Source organism: Felis catus, chromosome X (assembly GCF_018350175.1).
Source record: "Felis catus isolate Fca126 chromosome X, F.catus_Fca126_mat1.0, whole genome shotgun sequence".
NCBI classification, from domain to species: domain Eukaryota; kingdom Metazoa; phylum Chordata; class Mammalia; order Carnivora; family Felidae; genus Felis; species Felis catus.
Window position 1 is genome coordinate 53,546,757 of NC_058386.1, and position 20,385 is coordinate 53,567,141.

Here is a 20,385-nt window from a genome sequence, read left to right on the forward strand (position 1 = left end):
CAAAGGAAAAACTGTGTAGCAACAACTACAACCCTAAGCAGGAGGAATGGGCATCATTCTGTATCTCAAAAAATAAATAGGAAAAATCGGGGCTTCTTAGGTCTAGAGCTGCACAACTCACAACTGCTGAAACCATTGTCATTTTTTTCCTATGTTCTCTACCATGGACCTACAGAAAGGGGTGGATAAGGAATTTTTTCTCCTTTTCACTGTGTTGGATGAGAACAAGAGCTGGTACAGCAATGCCAATCAAGCAACTGCTATGTTGGATTCCCGACTGCTCTCAGAGGATGTCAAAGGCTTCCAAGACTCCAATCGGATGCATGGTATGGAGAGTGTTTTTTCCCCTGAGCTACAATTGAGAGGTTACAAGTAAAAACCTAACCTAAACATAATCATGTCCCATCTGTGAAAGCACTGATCCCATGGTCAGCTCTACCCAAAATATGAGCTAGATTGAATAATTCAATCTAAGACAACAGATCTTATATTTTGTGCCTTCTTGGGCTCTATCTTGTGTTACAAAGTATGGGGGGCATTGGAAAAAGGTGCTATGAAATGAGAATTGCAAACAAGGCATCCACCAGAGAGTGAAGAGAGTAAGCTGGGATGATACCCTTCCAGTCTTACCTCTTTCTGTTATTGACCACTATCCTTACTCCCCAACTCCATATTCCTGCCAAACAGGACTATTTTTCTCTATATAGACATACCTTGTACTTTTCTGACTTCATGCTTTTACAATGCTTTGCCCTCCAGTTGAAGCGCCTTTCCTTATACTTTTTCCTTTAGCTTGTGGAAATTCTTTCCATCCCCGAAGGTCTTACTCAAAAGCGACTTAATCCATGTAACCATTTTTAGCACCCAATCCCAGGATAATGACACCCTCTTCTGAACCACTATTCAATTTGATCAGACTATTTTAATAGCATGTTCTATATAGTAATTTGTTACATGGCTTTTGACTTCTGCTAGAGTGTACTTTCCTGAAAGGTGGGTATTGTTTGCTGCTCTCTGTATAGTCTACATTTTCTAATACACAGTAAATGTTTAATGAACAAGTGAACTACCAAATTAATGGGTAGGTATGTAAGTGGGTGAGTGAGTAAATGTGAAGACATGGTCCCAGTTTGCAAAGAGCTCCCAACATTTTGCAATGAAATAAGACTAATAACACACATGAAATAATTATAGAACAATACAAGATCAATTATAATGAAGTGCTAAATTATGTGAAACAGCTCTCAAGTGACATGGAGTTCATAGGAGAACGTTAATGAGGAACAATCCAATTGAGGGATTCCTGGGAGAAGAGAGTGCTGGAGCTGGTTTTGGAAGCTAAATAGGTTTGCAATTATACATTACAGGCAATGGAAGCAGAATCAGGAGATTAGCAACATTCTCATCAGCATTTTGAAGAATTGTCAAGTAGGATTACTCATTAAAGGTGATTCCAGTGGATGTGAGGACATTAAAAGGGGGTCAGTTTTAAGCAGACCTCCCTATATTTTCAAAAGGAGTGTGAAGAAAGGGAGGGAGTCATGAATGACTGTGTTGCCTTTTGACTGTCTCTTTGGTTCTCATAACCAGTTATATCAGCTGGAAAAAGTAAACAAGTCCTGTGAACCAAGTTCATTTCAGTTTGACTTTATGAAGCACCTGAGTAGTACCAGACAATATGCCAGGTGCTTGGGCAGTCACACAAATATAGAAAAATGTGCTTGCTTCTAGGTCAATCTAGTATGGGAGATACATTTGTAAGTAAATCATTGGACTCTGTGATAAGTGATATGGAAGAATTTTGTAGGGGGAAATTTCATGGAAATGAGAGAGAAGGAGAGAGAGAGAGGCACACACAGAGAGACATGGTGGGGGGGAGAGAGAAGTAGCCCTGCTTCACAGGGGAGTTGACATTTGAGCTGAGGTATAATGGATGAGTAGCAGTTTGCTGTAGAGAAACTAGAGGAAAATGTTATTCCAGGCAGAGGGAATAGCATGTGAAAACTCAACATGTGTTTATAAACACCTAGCATCTTTAAGGCTACAGAGGGATACAGAGACAAATAGAGCTCACAGGAATAGTGTGTTCCTCTGTGTGAGATAGGGTAGGAGGATAGACTGAAGGCAAGGGTACCAGGGAGAGGGTTTTTTCAGGAGTTCAGGACAGAAATTATGAGAGCAAGATACTAGGCTGTAGCAGTGAAGTAAAGAAAAAGAGACAGATTGAAAGATGAATATGGAAACTTGAGGAAACCCCAATACTTTCAGGATGGATGAAGAACAAGAACAAGATGAAAGAGAAACAATCAGAGAGGTTGTAAGAAAACCAGGAAAGTGTGGCGTCACAGAAGCCAACGGAGGAGAGTTTCAAAAGAGTGGGAATAATAGACGCTGGTGTGTGTGTGTGTGTGTGTGTGTGTGTGTGTGTGTGAAAGAGTTGTGGTAGTGGAAAGAATTTCAGTTTTGCAAGAACGTGAAGTGTGATATAAGAGTTACAGGGGGTGAGTTCAGAAAGGACAGCTGGGCCCTTATCTCAAGGAGGCAGATCTTCATAAGTAGAACTAAAGTGGCTTAGGGAAGAAGGCAGAGAAGTTGAGGATGAATCCAACATTTCAAATTATGGGAAACCGTAGTACAGAACTGATGCTATGCTCCTGGCCAGTGCTTGAAGAATCTGTTCTCATCTTCCTGTTTTGTGTTGTGTTTTTGTTTTCCAGCCATTAATGGGTTTCTGTTCTCTAACCTGCCCAGGCTGGACATGTGCAAGGGTGACACAGTGGCCTGGCACCTGCTTGGCTTGGGCACAGAGACTGATGTGCATGGGGTCGTGTTCCAGGGCAACACTGTGCAGCTTCAGGGCATGAGGAAGAGTGCAGCCATGCTCTTTCCTCATACCTTTGTCATGGCCATCATGCAGCCTGAAAACCCTGGTAAGTGACTCAACAGCTGTCCCTATGCTGAGAGGCTCTGTTGGGTATGGTGCTGGGTGAGGGGGGGAAGGTGAAGAGAAAAGAGGACAAGTTAAGGGTTCATGGGAAGTTTTCAAAACACTCTTATCTCCTCTCTCCTTAATGTGCACTCTGTTCTGGTTATTTGGATTTTTTCTTAGCTGTAGGCAAAAAGTAAAGAGCTAAGGAAGTTCTTTTCTGGAACAACAGGAAAGAAATATGGATACTGCCCAACAACAGGGCAATTCTTATATGGGTAGAGGGTGGACTTAACTGTGTAGTCCCATAGCTATATAGAGATTTTATAGCTAAAATCCTTGCATTGTGAGGGAGGTCCACAAGATGTACCTATCTATAAAGTGCTTTTAACTCTGATATTCTATGAAGATTTGTGCAAACTTCTGGTGGGAGTGGGGTGGGGTGTGCTGTAACAAATTCAGCCCAGGAATCAGAACATAAAACCTTTTAGCCCAAGGTATTTAATTAATTTGCTATTTAATTGTGGTCTAACCAACCCCCACCCTGTGGCTGCATTTCATCATTCTTTTCTTTCTCTGTCCAGCCCCCTCACTTCCTCCCTCCCTTTCCTTTCCCATATTCCCTTTTTCCTCCCTCTTTCCTTTCCTTTCTCTCCCTCCCTCTCTCCCATTGTTCATGCCCCTCCCCTTCCCTCTCTTTGTCTATCCCTTTCCCTCATTTCCATATCTTTCTTTCATAAAGAAAATTAGCTAGAATATTTCTTTTTTTTAATATGGAATTTATTGTCTAATTGGTTTCCATACAACACCTAGTCCTCATCCCAACAGGTGCCCTCCTCAATACCCATGACCCACACTCCCCTCTTTACCACCCCCCATCAACCTTCGGATTGTTCTTAGTTTTCAAGAATATTTCTTTAGATTCCATCTATGTCTGACATTTTATAATGCAATAGTACTTTTTCTTTGCAGTTTGTAGTGTATTATTTTTTTAGGCAGTAGGTGGCAATAGCGTTTTCAGAAAAATTTGTGAATTCCATACAGTCTCCACTAAACTTTTATTTTAGTTCTGTAAATTCCATTAGTGTTTGGAAAAAAAATCGTAAGCCAAACAAGTTTTCTTGACAATTTAATAATTTCCTTCTGGCACTACATTTGAAAAACATTTGACATAAAGCTGGTCTCCACAGACTTCTTGGAACTTCATTGATGGCCATCTACCTGGGGGATACTTTCTTGGTTAAGGAGAGATGGTGTTAGAAAATTAGAAACAATGGTTTATGGAGATGAAAAAAAAAACAGACACAAATGCTTGTAGTAAGGCCTAGGGTGGAAAACTTCTAAATGAAAAGACTTTCCAGGAAGGAAAGAAGGAAAGAAGGAAGGAAGGAAGGAAGGAAGGAAGGAAGGAAGGAAGGAAGAAATAAGGAAGGCAGGCAGAGAAGTCAAAGAAGCAAAAGGTGAAGGGGAAGAAAAAAGACCCTCCTCTCTATCCTTGATCCCAAAACCAAACCCTATGTTTACTCTCCTTCCTGCAAAATTAGCCAGGCTCCTCAGCCAAGTTTATATGTGTCCCTATGCTTACTCTTACATTGGATAAATGAAATTATTTTTGTACCCACACAAAAGGAGTCCCAAGGAGGGTTGTTGTAGATGGTTTAAAAACATTATAATTGGTGATATGGGGGGAGAGGGAGTGAATGGGTTTATTAAAGACTTGAAAGGTTACTCTTGGTCCAATATCCCTTAAATATTAGCAAAAGCCCAGACTCTTTTTACCTTTGCATTTTCCAGATCTTTCAAACTCTTTTTTCTTTATGAATAATTAATGAGTAATAAATTGTTGGAAGTGGTAGAACACTTTTGAAATCTCAATTTAGTTACTTTACTAATGAGAGGAAAGACAGAGACCTGGATGGAGGGGGTGATGATTTACTCAGGTTAAATACCTTGGCTTTATTTTTTTTTCTTACTGTCTTGCCCTTTCCCTATCAAGTTCTATTAATTCTTACTCCTAGATGATCTCTTGAATCTGAAGTTTCCTTCATTCTTTCCCTGGGGGCTTGATATCCAATGAAGATTGAGAGAGACCGTTGGGAGTAGCTCTCCAAACCCAAGACAAAAATACTGAGTTAATGGAAAAGCCAGCACTAGAATTTGGCTTTGGAATTCTAGAGGAAGGAGTAGCAATGGGGATTGGTAAATATACATATGTAATTAAGTAACTTTGCAGATGCCTTAAAAACACCACCATGAATATTCAACATTTTGTGTACTGGAGGCTTACAGTTATGTTTAACAAACTAGAAAAACAAATCCCCAGAAAAAATGCAGCAAAAGGTTAAAAGTGTTTGATTCATGTGGGTTTATTGGTGATTTTTAATCCTTTTTTATTTACTTTAAATTTAAATAAAGTTACATTTAATAAAAATGAACAATTGTATTTAAAATATTATCTTGCATACCTCATCGCTTCCAATACAACTAATGATACTGGAATTTTAATAGACAGGGAAACTGGAAGATAAAAATCTAGGGCTTGTAATGTCTTATTTCCACCCAATTCACGTTAGATTTCTCAGCAGCAAAGAGAAGAATTCATTATTTATTATTGCCCTGTCCTTCAGGGTGTCTTTCCTTTCCTTCATCATTGGAGCTTTCCTTATTCATCATTCCTCTATTCCCTCCTTTAAAATCTTGTTTTCTTTCCACTGCCCCTTTTTCCTGCCGTTTCTCATTTCTCCTCTTCCTCACCCATCCTCTTTGTTTTTCTTATCTTTTTTTTACTTCAAATATTTAATAATAAAAATTCTAATTATTATCTTTAAATAAAAATATTTAACAGTAAACAATATTCAACCACATGCTTCATGTTAATAACAGATAATATCATATTGAAAAAATTACAGTTTAATATAGGAAACATTAACCATCAAATTCCTAGAGGATTTTTACCACAGGCTTTTTTTCTTAGCCCAAGCAATTCTTACTAGAAATGTCACTGAAGGCAAGGTAAACAAAAGCAAACATGAAGCATTGGGACCTAATCAAGATAAAAAGCTTCTGAACAGTGAAGGAATCTTAAAGGCAGCCTACAGAATGGGAGAAGATATTTGCAGGTGACATACATGATAAAGGGCTAGTGTCCAAAATCTATAAAGAACATATTAAACTCAAAACACACACACAAAATGTCCCAGCTAAGAAATGGGCAGAAGACATGAACATACATTTTTCCAAAGAAGACATCCAGATGGCTAACAGACACATGAAAAGATGCTCAACATCACTCATCATCAGGGAAATGCAAATCAAAATCATGATTAGATATCACCTCACATCTGTCAGAATGGCTAAAATTAACAACTCAAGAAACAACAGCTATTGATGAGGATGTGAAGAGAGCGGAACCCTCTTGCACCATTGGTGGGAATGCAAACTGGTGCAGCCGTTCTGGAGAATAGTATGGAAGTTACTCAAAACATTAAAAATAGAACAACCCTATGACCAGGAATTGCACTGTTAGGTATTTGCCCAAAGGATATAAAAGTACAGATCTGAAGGGTCACATGCACTCCAAAGTTTAGAGCTGCATTGTTAACAACAGCCAAACTATGGAGAGAGCCCAAATGTCCATCGACTGATGAATGCATAAAGATGATATAAATATATACTAGCTGACTTATTTCACTTAGCATGATACACTCTAGCTCCATACACATTGTTGCAAATAGCAAGATATCACTATTGGTTGAGTAATATTCCAGTATATATTATATATAATATATAATATTATATATTATATTATTTATTAAAATACATATTATATATGTATTACATATATATGTTATAATACTATATATGGATATATCTTCTTTATTCAACAGTTGATGGACATTTGAGCTCTCTCCATCATTTGGCTATTATTGACAATGCTGCTGTAAACATCAGGGTGCATGTGACCCTTCAAATCTATATTTTTGTATCTTTTGGGCAAATAGTGCAATTGCTGTGTCATAAGGTAGTTCTATTTTTAACTTTTTGACTAACTTCCATATTGTTTTCCAGAGTGATTGTGCCAGTGCATTCCCACCAATGGTGCAAGAGGGTTTCCCTTTCTCCACACCCTCACCAATATCTGTAGTTTCCTGTGTTGTTAATTTTAGCCATTCTGACAGGTGTGTGGTGCTATCTCATCATGGTTTTGATTTGCATTTCCCTGATGATGAGTGATGATGAGTGATGTTGAGCATCTTTTCATGTGTGTGTTAGCCATCTGGATGTCTTCTTTGGAAAAATGTATGTTCATGTCTTCTACCCATTTTTAACTGGATTGTTTATTTTGTGGGGTTTTGAATTTGATAAGTTATTTATAAGATATTGGCTACTGACCCTTTATCAGACGTCATTTACAAATATCTTCTTCCATTCTGTAGTCTGCCTTTTAGTTTTATTGTTTCCTTTCTTATGTCTTTTTATCTCTCATTTCTTATCTCTCTTCATTTGTTCATTCTTTCCTTCTTCTACTCCCATCTATTTTTATGTATATTAGTTTCTGTCTCTTTTTTTCTTTTTTTTCTTCCATTCTTTTTATCTCTCTTCTTTCTTCTTTTTTCTTTCTCTTTTTTACTTCCCTTCCCTTTATTTTCACCTTTTTTCAACTTTTCTTTCTTCCTTTGTTTTCCCCTCCTTTTTTGACTTTCCTTCTTTCCCATTACCTTCCCTTTTTATTCATTTTTCTTTCTTTCTCTTTTATTTATGTCTTTTCTTTCCCCTTCTTCCTGTTTTCTTCTTTATCCTTTTTCTTCCAATCTGTATATATCTTTTATTTCTCTATGTCTTCCTCTCTGTTTTTCCTTCATTTTTAGTCTTCACATCTTATTTTCCTTTTATTTTACAATTAAATTTTCACAAAACATGATTAATATGTTTTCTTCCACTTACTGGTCTAGATATAGGGATGTAAAGATGAATTAGGCAGCTCATAGTTATTGTGAAATGGAAATGATGACACCATTGTCCCAAGAGCTATGGTAATACACAGCAAGCTATAACAAATTCTGTCTGACTTGTAGAGTAAAGCTTTCCTAGAGAATCAGGCCTTCAAACTGAGCATTTAAGTATGAGTAAACTGTCACCCAGCAAAGAAAGGGGATGGGGGGGGGTGAAGGGAGCATTATTATAGGCAGCAGGAAGCTTATGATAGTGACTTGGTAGAATCATCTGCCTGAGAAAGGTTACATAAATTGGTTTTATTCAGTGACGTTCAACTCAAGGCAGTATGCTAAAAACTGTTTGGAAATGTTTGAAGGTACTTTTAGTTGTCACAATGACAGGGGATATGGAGGGGGTCATATTATTATTTAGAAAATGGGAGTCAGAGATGCTAAAACTTTATGCAATATGTAGGACAGTCTTAAACAATAAAGAATAATCCCATGCAAAATGTTACTATCAGCCCTGTGAAGGAATACTGAGAAGTAAGGCTTAAGTGATGTAAAGTAAGAGGCTATTGCAAGAGGTGATGAGAGGCTACCAATGGGTGTAAGCAACATGGAAAGAAGGGTTACAGTTAAGGGACATTTGACAGAAAATACAGAACTTTTCTGAGGGGCTGAGCAAGAATAAAAGACACCCAAGTTTTCTAGCTTATGTATTATATGTTTTGTGGCACCATTAACCAAATGAGCAAATACAGAAACAAGGGCAGAGTAATAAGGTTTGCAGAGAAAGTACTCATTTTAAGGCATGTTGAGCTTCAAGTTCCTCATGAAATACAAGTGGCGTGGATTTCACAATAGGTAGTTATGGGTAGAAATGTAAAGTTTGGGGAGCAAATTTGAATGGTCTCATAGTTCATGTCCATAAGCATGTAAAGTGATAGGAAAGAAAACTTAAAGCAGAAATCAACATTTAAGAGCCAAGAAGGAAAAGAGAAGTCAAAGTAAGGAACCAGCAAATAAGTGGTCAAAGAGTTAGGAGGAGGCTCAGATTCCAAGGACAGAGGAGTGCTGAAAAAGTGGCTTGGATAACAATGTTCATATGAAAAAAATTTAGATGATGTACCAGTCCAAAGTCACATGACTTCCTAGAATGTCTTCTATTTGTTTCATTCCCTTCAGTGATCATCAGACTTTCTTCCCCACACCAACTTCTGATCTATGACTTTGGGCAGCGTATATGTTTATATATGCATTCATTTGCATATACATTTATTTACTCAAACGTATTTATCACACATTTTCAATGTGTTAACATTGGGGAATAAAGGTGAAAAGACAATGATTCTTATTCTCAGGAAAGATCCACAATAAACACATCAAAACCTACATAAAACAATAAAATAAATTTAGATTGGGATATATGTCATGAAGGAAATAAAATACAGTGATGTGATAAAATGATACGAGCATCATTACTTTAGACAGGATGATCAGGAAGACATCTTTGAGAATGTGATATTTAAGATAACGCCTAAATAATGAGGAGAAAAGAGCTATATAAAGTTTTCTGAGCAGAATATTTCAAACAGAGGGATAAGCAAGTGAAAATGTCCTAAACTGGGAGGAAGCATAGATTTTCAAGGGTCAGAAAGGTCAGTACCATTGGATTGTAGTTAAGCTAGGAAAGTGACTGACATTATATCAGGCTGGCAAGATTCATATTATGTAGGGTCTTATAGACTATACTTAGGAGATTGGATTGCATTCTTAGTATAAAGGAAGCATTTAAAGCATCGGAGCAATGTGTTCTGAATAATATTCATTAAAGAGAGCCTTGAATCCTATGTGAGGAATGGTTGAAGAAGGAAGGGGAAGAAGCAGAGAAGAAATTTGGAATACTACTGAAGTTTTCCATGTGATAGATGATGGTGGTTTTGACTAGGGGAGTGAGGGTGAAAATGAAAGGGTAATTTTTGAGGAATAGCTGATAAGATTTACTGATGGAATAGATGTGGGACAGTAGGGGACAGAGAAGAGTTGGGGAGTAGTTGTGGAAAGAAAAGAGTAGAATCTTTCAAGAAGTATATAAATGAGTGAAAAACTCTTTCGTAAAGAGAGGAGCACTTAGTCCTTAACCATGTGGTTTAGATGTAAAATGAGTTAAAAATAGAGAGGCCAAGAATGTAGAAGTCATTGTGGGCCAGAATAGTCATGGAGAGATTTCTAGAAGAAATGAAACATGAGTTGGGTCTTGGAAAATGAGTGAGCTCTCTTAGGTATTTTGGGGAGGGGTGGGTGAGTACATTCTAGGGAGGAACAACATGAGCGAAAATTCCAAGATAGAAATGAGATATGTGATAAGGGATGTCAGGGACAGCTTTACTTGGATCACTAGGTGCATTTGGCACTGGATCATAGTCTGGAGCCACCTCATAGAGGCCTTTGAAAACCAGGAGAAAAGAATCTGTAGTGATGGGATAGGTAATGGACAGCAAGGGAAGGAATGATGAAAAAAAAATGTTTTAAGAAAGTCATCTTCTCCTGATTAACATTCTATAAGCCTTAATGTTCTTGACATAGAAAGACTGGGGCTTGATATCAGTTCCAGGCAGCTCCACAACTCTCACATTTAAGCCTGGTATCCAAACCTTTTATTATAAAAACCTAGGTAAGGCCAATCCAAAGCCCTCTGATATAAGCATCCCTATAACCAAGTTTTTTGTTTGTTTGTTTTTGTTTTGGGGGGTTCTATTTAAGCCCACCTTTATTTCCTTGGTACTTGGTGGAAAATAGACACTGGTCAATGAATTGTTTGGAATAATAATTATTACAATTTTATTTACGTATTTATAACTTTACTTATTAAAATTTACTATGCATTATGCTAAGCAATATGTAAACATTATTATGTTTAATTCTAAAACAGCCCAGTGAAATAAGTAAAATGACTCCCATTGTACCTCTGAAACATACAGAGGCTTAACTTACTTCAAGTTATATAGCTAATAAATGTCAGATAGGGTGACCAACTATCCCACTTTGGTCAGAACTGAGGATTTTTCACAGAGTATGGGACTTTCAGTGCTAAAACTGGGAAAGCCCTGGGTTAACAGAGAAAAGTCCATCCTGGAGGCAGAGTTTAGTTTTAAACCTAAACAATTGTAGTTTTGCAAGCAGAGCTTCTTAACCTCCGTGCTCATTGATTTCAATACACTTATAATAATCTGTGGGGTGCCTAGATGGCTCAGGTTCTTGGGTTCAAGCCCCATGTCAGGCTCTGAGCCAGCAATCTGTTTTGGATTCTGTCTCCCTCTCACTCTCTCTGCCCCTCCCCTGCTTGTTCTCTCTCTGTCTCCCCTCTCTGTATCAAAAATAAATAAACTTTAAAAAATAATAATATTTTATCCAATGCATAGAAGAACCTTATTTGAAACTACACACTCTGTGCAGTATGCCTAGAGAGAGGCAGGGAATCCCCCAGGCGCTATGCAGGGATATTCAGATTCAGGTTTTGCTCTCTGTTCTTTCTTTAGGGATATTTGAGATTTACTGCCAGGCAGGCAGCCATAGAGAATCAGGGATGAAGGCAATCTATAATGTCTCCCAGTGTCCTGGCCACCAACCTGACTATCATCATCGATACCAGGCTGCAAGAATCTACTACATCATGGCAGAAGAGGTGGAGTGGGACTATTGCCCTGACAGGAGCTGGGAACTGGAATGGCACAACCAGTCTGAGAAGGACAGGTAAGGCTTCAGAAAATAAGATATCACACTTTCAGAGACTCTGCATCATTTTACCAATAAGGAGGATACTAAAATTCTGAGAAGAGGACTTATCTAAGGTCACGTAATAGGATACCAGGAAATCTGGAACCGGTGGTGGAATGCAGATAAGCTGGAACTCAGCACTTCTTCTATGTTGCAATGCTGTAGGCCTGAAGTAAAAGATCTTATCCACACCTTCATGCTCTTAATCTTTGCCTCTTTTCTTCTGGTAGCTAGTAGCACCTATATCAGAAGTTAAATTTTGTAGAGGTATCACTCAAAAGATTGAACACCCCAAGCTTACCCATCACTTGACAAAATGTCATTAAGCTACAGGCTAAGCTGTATAGCAGAAAAAGCTCAACATAGAGTGCCTTACGTGAGTTATAGTTTTATTTCCTGCTCACATACTAGTATAAATATGAACAGACCAGAACCAGTAGTTAAACTAATCACTCGTAATACATTCTTTCATCTCTGTAGCTAAGATGCCGATTTTTGTTGTAGAGATTCCAAGCTATCACAAAAGGAGAAAGCAGTCCAAGGCAAGCATCACTGTCTATAAGACAGTGACCTAAAAGTTGTAGACATCACTTTCTCTCATAATCCATTATCATGAACTTATTAATGTGGCCATACCTAGCTGCAAGAAAGTCTGGGACTTGGAGGTGGTAGATGGTTGGACAAAATGAATGAAGGGGAGGGTGATGTACAAGCTTCCAGTTAAGGAATAAATAAGTTATGGAATAAAGCATAGCATGTGAAATATGGTCAATGATTTTGTAATAAAGATGTATTGGCACAGACAGTAACTACACTTGTGGTAAACATAGCACAAATATATACATTTATCAAATCACTAAGTTGTACACATGAAGCTAATGTAACATGGTATGTCAACTATAGTAAAAATAAATAAATAAAGCCTGGAAAATATAATCTATGGTTAGGTGGCCATGTGCTCAGTTCAATCTAGGTGATTCTCTCTTTACAAGGAAGCAGAGGAGAACAGAAACTGAAATACAGTTTATCAATTTCCACTACAATTTTGGTGCTCTTACAACAATTTAGCAATTCTTGCCTTTTATGTTGGTTGTTGATTGTTGACATTTCCTTGCTAAGTTGTTCTGAAACCTAGAAAAAGTGTATTTTCTTCCCTGGGCCTTAATTTACTCACCTTTAAAGTGATGTGATACGGTTAAAAGAAATTGACTAGAAAGAGATAAGGAGGAAGCAGCAAACTTGAATCCAAGTGCATGATCCCTTGATACCTTCTGGCTGACAGTATAAATGAAGATAAGTTCTGTCACCTCTGGACCACTGATTACACTTCTACCTATCTCATTATCTTATTGTAAATGTCAAATGATAAAATGAATAATAAGGTATTTGTAAACCGGAAAGCATCCCTTAAGGAGGAATCTGTAAAATTCCATTTCCTCCTTACCTCTTCCCGTTCCTTACTCAGCAGCAGCAGCAGCAGCAGCAGCAGCAAAAGTTAGTACTCTCCTTGCACCTTGTACCTTGTCCTATTGTCAAACTGATTCCATCTGAGAAATCACTAAGACTGGAGTTAAGCCCAGGGCTTCTGATTCTTATTCCAGTGTTCTGGCCATATTAATTGTACTAAAAATCCCTATCTGGATTATGGTAAACAAGGAAACATTAATATAAACTTAAATCTGCTATCTTTACTGCAGTTATACGACCAATGTGGTGGGAAATCTGACATTAGAAGGATTCTATTTGTGATATGACGTTGGGTCTGACTTAGCTTTCTCATAAGTGAAATTAAGGAGTCGAAGGCCAGGTAATGATACCACTCTTTGTATTCCACTAGTTATGGTCACATTTTCCTGAGCAACCAGGATGGACTCCTGGGTTCCAGATACAAGAAAGCTGTATTCAGAGAATACACGGATGGTACATTCAAGATCCCTCGGCCAAGGACTGGACCAGAGGAACACTTGGGAATATTAGGTGAGTTCTTCCTTGTGTTAGAAGTTTATACTGATCCTAAGGATGCCATGTCATATAAGGACCTTTTTTTCTTTCAATTAGTTTTTCCTTATTATATAATGGAACAATAGTCATATATATTTTTTTAAATCAACCATAAAAATAAGCAATCAAAGGGAGGATTTATTAATTTTGTTGTAACATGAACCATATTTTTCCAGGAATCTCTCTAGGGATGTTTGATTGTGATAGATTTTTTAAATATACTAATGATAGGGGAACTTAGTAACATGAAAGAATAGGAAAAGCACTATACAAGGAATCAGTATTACCCTTGAGCCCAGTTTAATTATTCATACAATTTATTCACTTTTTTATGGGCCAATGAGTTTCCTCATTCTTGTCCTCACAGAGAAGAAACCCATTGGCCTTTACAGAGACCCCAACATTTTTTTACTCTGTGCTAAACTCCTTACTGACAATGATTCCACAGAGCCCTGATTACCTAGATCCTTGGGATATTATAGATAATAGATAGATAGATAGATAGATAGATAAATTAAATACATACATACCTACATACATACATTTGGGGTGGTAAAATAAGGATAATTGGGGCCACAATTTTCTTGTTGAAGTATCCTCATCCTGTAAGTAGCAGTATCAGTTAAAGGGCTTCTGGATTAAAAAAAATGGAACTGGTCATGATTTTCAGTCTAATGACCGAAAACCTTAATTCTAGAGAGCTCCTCTGTGTGTCCTTTCTTCAATTCCTTTAGTACCCTTGTTCCAACACTCCACTAATGAGACTTTTCCTTCTTTTGCATATTTTAGGTCCACTTCTCAGAGGAGAGGTTGGTGATATTCTAACTGTGGTGTTCAAGAATAATGCCAGCCGCCCCTACTCTGTGCATGCTCATGGAGTGGTAGAATCTAGCACTGGTTGGCCACTGGCTGCTGATCCTGGTGAGTTGAAACACTTAGCTGAAAGGATAAAAGATGTGTAGCACCTCTGCTTCAGCCCTCTGACTTGTTTCTTTTTTTTTTTTAATTTCTCTTTGAGAACTTAAAATATAATATTAACCAGGATAAAGTCACAGCCTAAGTTTGTCTCTATGAAACACTCATTTTCAATTTCAGAATAGGGTACTTAGTTTCACCAAAGAAATGCCTAATATTGATCACACATGGAGCAGTATACTGGCCTTAACCCTGGATGCATATTGAGTTTCTCACCCTCTCTAGATCTGAAGTTAATCTTGGCTATAATGTGAGCTTCTAAACATGATTAGAGAGCGACATGTCCCATACCAAAAATTGATCATTAATCTCAGTCATAGATAAGGTTCTTATCCTATTACAGGATAAGTTATAATCCCATTCATATACTATGTTTCTAATATTAAAATGTAGGGTGATCATAATCTTGACCACATTGTCTTCCATCCATTTATTCATTGAGTAAATGCTTGTAGGCAGCCTTGTTGGTGCAGAAACAATTTTAGAAGTTATGGATGCAGTAGGAAATAATACTTGCTCTTACCTTTACAAAACAGGCAATTATTATAGACAGACAAATAAACTGGTAATTATAATTCTATGTTTTATGTGTTAATAAGAGTTCTTAAAGTGTGCTGGAGAGGTATAGAAAAGGCTACCTAGAGAGGGGCGCTAAGATGGCAGGGTAGAAGGAGGACTAAAAGCTCCCTTGAAAAAAAAAAAGCTAGATAATTATCATATTATTCTGAACACACAAGTGATCAATCTGGGGATGGACATAACAAACTACACAAATAGAGAAAGAAAAGAGGCCACATTGAAGAAGGTAGGAAGTGTGAAGACACAGTTTTGGGGAGCAACAGATTGCAGTTGCTTCAGAGGGGAGCAAGCCCTGGTTTTAGGGAAAGGAACACAAGAGTGGAGCACATAGGATAACACACAAGGAGAACATTTCCCAAGGCCACTGGTTGGGAAAATTAGAGGGGCTGGTTTTTGTGAGTTCTTGTAACCAGCGGTGCTTGAAGACTGGAGTTTTAAAGGTCATTGGACACATAAGTCGTGCATGGGGGGAGACTGTTCACTCTTCTTGGAGTGCATCTGTGAGAGGTGGTGTTCACAGAGATGCCTTTCTGGGTACAAAACAGCTTGCAAGTGCCATATACTTCCTCCACTCCTCAGTATATGAGCAGAGCCCAAAACTGGCTGCCTAGCCTGCTTGCTCCAAGTTCCATGCCCCTGTGCTCTGGTGAAACTAACCTTCTTGGATTAAACTACACCAGTACCAGCATGGTAAGACCCTCCTAAAACCAGCAAGGGCCCTGGCCTACAACACATTCCTAAAGTTTGGCATTTTAAAGGTCAGCAGGCTTGGTTGGAATAGAGCCTGGAGGGCACTGAGCTACTACTGTAGAGAAGGAAGGAAAACAACTCAGACATGGAGAGCATGAAAATGGCCATCTGAAAAATACCTAAGATGCACAGGGGGGAGATTATTCACTATTCTGGGAGTACTTCCCTGAGAATATCAAGCCTGAAGACCACTCTTCATGGACAAAGGAGATGGCCAGCACCATTTGGCTCCCCACCTTCAGTTTAAGCTCAGAATCACCTTCAGTAAACAGCACAGTGCTGACAGTGCCTGCCTAACCTACTTACACCAAGTCCCACAACCTGCGCTCTGCCAGAACTGCCTTTCTCAGTCAAGTTTGCCTCAATCTGGGACCTTTCCTCAGAAGACCAGCAGAAAACACCATGCACACAATGTCTCTGGACCAGAGGGTTCTACAACATTTCAGTTCTAGTGGAAGTAGCATCAGTTCTCATTTAACAAGCAGACCAGTACACACCTAGTTAAAACTCAGCACACTCTGGCCAAGGTCCAAACCCTGCCCAATTCAGGGAAGGAGAGCTTCTGCGGAGGATTGGCCTGAAGGACAGAGCAGCCAAAACACAGCAGCAGTGTGCACGCAGCACACACCAAGGACACTCCCTAAAGTTCCAGGATCTGGACAGTATATGGCCTCTTCTTCATAAAGCCATTACTCTAAGTAATAGAAAACATAGCAGGCTTATCTAACACAGAGAAGAAGACAGCAACTTAGACAAAATGCCAAGATGGGGTAATTCATCCCAAATAAAACAAAAAGATAAGGTCACGGCCAGAATTGAGACAGATGTAAATAATATGCCTAATGGAAAATTTAAAGCATCAATCATAAGGATAATTCTGGACTTGATAAAAGAATGGAAGGCTTCAGGGAGGCTGTTAAAGCAGAGATATAAAAGTTACAAATCTGTCAGAAATTGAAAGCACAATAACAGATTCAAAACAGACTAAGAGTAATGAACACAAGAATGGAAAATGCAGAGAAATGAATACATATAGAAGCTAATAATGAAGCTGAACAAAAGAAAGAATTATGTAACACAAGAATAGACTTAGTGAACTCAGTGACAACATCAGACATAATAACATTTGTATCATAGGAGTCCCAGAAGAAGAAGAGTGAGAAAAGAGGGCAGAAATTTTATTTGAGCAAATAATAGAAGAAAACTTTCTGAATCTGAAGGAGGAAACCAAACATCCAAATCCAGGAAGCACAGAGAACTCCATCAAAATCAACAAAAGCAGGAAAACACCAAAATACATTGTAATTAAATTTATAAAATATTAGCTATACAAAAAAAATCCTAAAAGGACCAAGACAAAAGAAGTCCCTAACTTACAAGAGAAGACCCTAAGGTTAGCTGCATATAACTCAAAAGAAATTTGGCAAGATAAAAGGGCATGATATATTCAAAGTGATGAATGGGAAAAATATGCAGCCAAGAATAGTCTATATAGTGACGCTGTCATTTAGAATAGAAGGAGAGATAAAAAGTATCCCAGACAAACAAAAACTAAAGGAGTTCTTGACCACTAAACCAGCCATGGAAGAAATATTAAAGAGGACTCTTTGAATGGGAAGGAAAGATCAAAAGTGACAAAGAAATAAGGATCAGAGAAAATCCCCAGAAACAATGAGAAAACAAGTAGAAAAAAACAAAAACTAAAGGAGTTTTTGACCACTAAACCAGCCATTCAAGAAATATTAAAGGGGACTCTTTGAATGGGAAGGAAAGATCAAAAGTGACAAAGAAATAAGGATCAGAGAAAATCCCCAGAAACAATGACAAAACAAGTAAAAATGGCAATAAAAACAAACCTATCAATAATAACTTTGAATGTGGCACCTGGGTGGCTCAATTGGTTGAGTATCCAACTTTTGATTTCAGCTCAGGTCCTTATCTCATGGTTCATGGGATCAAGGCCCACACCAGGCTCCATGCTCATGGTGAGGAGGCTTCTCAGAAGTGCAACCAATTTCTGTATATTGATTTTATATCTTGCTACATTGCTTAATTACTGTTATCAGCTCTAACAGTTTTTTTGGTGGAGTCTTTCAGGTTTTCCATGTAGAATATCATGTCGTCTGTGAAGAGTGAAAGTTTGACTTCTTCTTTGACAATTTGGGTGCTTTTAATTTCCTTTTGTTATCTGATTGCTGATGCTAAGACTTCCAACACTATGTTGAACAACAGTGGTGGGAGTGGATATCCCTGTTGTGTTCCTGAAAAACTGAGAGATTTCCCCATTAAGGATGATATTAGCTGTGGGCCTTTCATATATGGCTTTTATGATGTTAATGCATGTTCCTTCTATCATGACTTTCATGAGGGTTTTTATCAAGAAAGGATGCTGTATTTTGTCAAATGCTTTTCCTGCATCTGTTGAAAGAATCATATGGTTTTTGTCCTCTCTTTTATGAATGTGGTGTATTACATTGATTGATTTGTGGATATTGAACCAGCCCTGCAGCCCAGGAATGAATCCCACTTGATCATGGTGAATAATTTTTTTAATGCACTGTTGAATTTTGTAGTATCTTGTTGAGAAATTTTGTATCCATGTTCATCAGGGATATTGACCTGTAATTATTTTTAGTGGGGTCTTTGGCTTGGAAATCAAGGAAATTCTGGCTTCATAGAATGAGCCCGGAAGATCTCCTTCCATTTTTTTGGAATAGTTTGAGAAGTATTGGTATTAATTCTGCCTTAAATGTCTGGTGGAATTCCCCCGGGAAGCCATCAGTCCCAGCTTTCTTATTTTTCAGGAGATTTTTGATAACCAATTCAATTTCTTTGATGGATATGGGTCTCCTCAAACTTTATATTTCTTCCTATTTGAGTTTTGAAAGTGTGTGAGTGTCTAGGAATTTGTCAATTTCCCCCCCCCCCCGATTGTCCAGGTTGTTGACAAGTGATTTTTCATAGTATTCCATATTTTTTTTTGTATTTCTGTGCTGTTGGTTGTGATCTCTCCTGTTTTATTTGTGATTTTATCTATTTTGGTCCTCTTTTCTTTTGAGAAGTCTAGCTATGCATTTATCAATTTTGTTTATTCTTTCAAAAAACCAGATCTTGATCTGTTCTTTTTTTTTTAATCTATGTTATTTATTTCTGCTGTAGTTTTTATTATTTCTCTTCTTCTCCTAGCTTTGGGATTTCTTTGATGCTGCCTTTTTAACTCCTTTAGGTGTAAGGTAAGTTGTGTATTTGGGACATTTCTTTCTTCTTGAAATAGGCCTGGATTGCACTGTATTTTCCTCTTAGGACTGTGTTTGCTGCATCCTAAAGGGTTGGACTGTTGTGTTTTCATTTTCATTTGCTTCCATGTATTTTTTAATTTCTTCTTTAATTTCCTGGTTGACCCAGTCATTCTTTAATAGGATGTTCTTTAACCTCAGTGTATTTGAGGACTTTCCACATTTTTTCTTGTGGTTGATTTCAAGTTTAATAGTGATCTGAAAATATGTGTGGGATGATCTCAGTCTTTTTAATACTTGTAAATGGCTGTTTTATGACCCAGTATATGATCTATTTTGGTGAATATTCCATGTGCACTTGAGAAGAATGTGTATTTTGCTGCTTGAGGATGAAAAGTTCTCAACATATCTTTTAAGTCCATCTGGTCCAATGTGTCATTCAGAGTCATTGTTTCCTTATTGATTTTCTACCTAGATGTAAGTGGAGTATTAAAGATATTAAATATAAAATTATTAAATTAAAATTATGGTTTTATTTTATATACATGTTTATGTTTGTGATTAATTGATTTCTATATTTGGGTGTTTCACATTGGGGGCATAAATATTTACAATTGTTAGCTCTTCTTGATGGATAGATCCCTTATGATATAATGTCCTTCTACATCTCTTGTTACAGTCTTTGTTTTTAAATCTAGTTTTTCAGATATAAGTATGGTTACTGCAGCTGTCTTTTGATATCCAGTAGCATGATAGATCATTCTCCATCCCCTCTTTCAATCTGCAGGTGTCCTCCTTTTGAAAACTAATCTCTTATAGTCAGAATATAGATGAATTTTGTATTTTATCTATTCTGAAGCCCTATGTCTTTTGATTCGGGAATTTAGTCCATTTTCATTTAGAATGATTATTGAAATATATAAATTCGGTGTCATTGTATTATCTATAGGTTTTGTGCTTACGGTGATGTTTCTGGTCCTTTGTAGTCTTTCCACTAACAGAGTCTCCTTTAGGATCTCTTTCAGGGTTGGTTTAGTCGTCATGAACTCCTTTAGGTTTTGTTCATATTGGAAAGTCTTTATCTCTCCTTTTATTCTAAATGACAGTCCGACTGGATAAAGGATTCTTCACTGCATATTTTTCCTATTCAACGCATTGAATGTTTCCTTCCACTCTCTTCTGGCTTGTCAAGTTTCAGTGGACA

At 37.6% G+C, this 20,385-nt stretch overlaps 1 protein-coding gene across 2 annotated transcripts in view; it reads left to right on the forward strand.

Moving 5' to 3' along the window:
- HEPH (hephaestin) overlaps nt 1-20,385 on the forward strand; it is an 83,859-nt gene that overhangs the window by 25,603 nt on the left and 37,871 nt on the right. For both annotated transcript variants that reach the window (XM_023249133.2, XM_004000574.5), the window contains 5 exons: nt 176-326; nt 2,718-2,930; nt 11,403-11,616; nt 13,478-13,617; nt 14,431-14,562. In XM_023249133.2, coding sequence (XP_023104901.1) covers nt 176-326; nt 2,718-2,930; nt 11,403-11,616; nt 13,478-13,617; nt 14,431-14,562 — 850 coding nt within the window. The remainder of the gene's footprint in view (nt 1-175; nt 327-2,717; nt 2,931-11,402; nt 11,617-13,477; nt 13,618-14,430; nt 14,563-20,385) is intronic.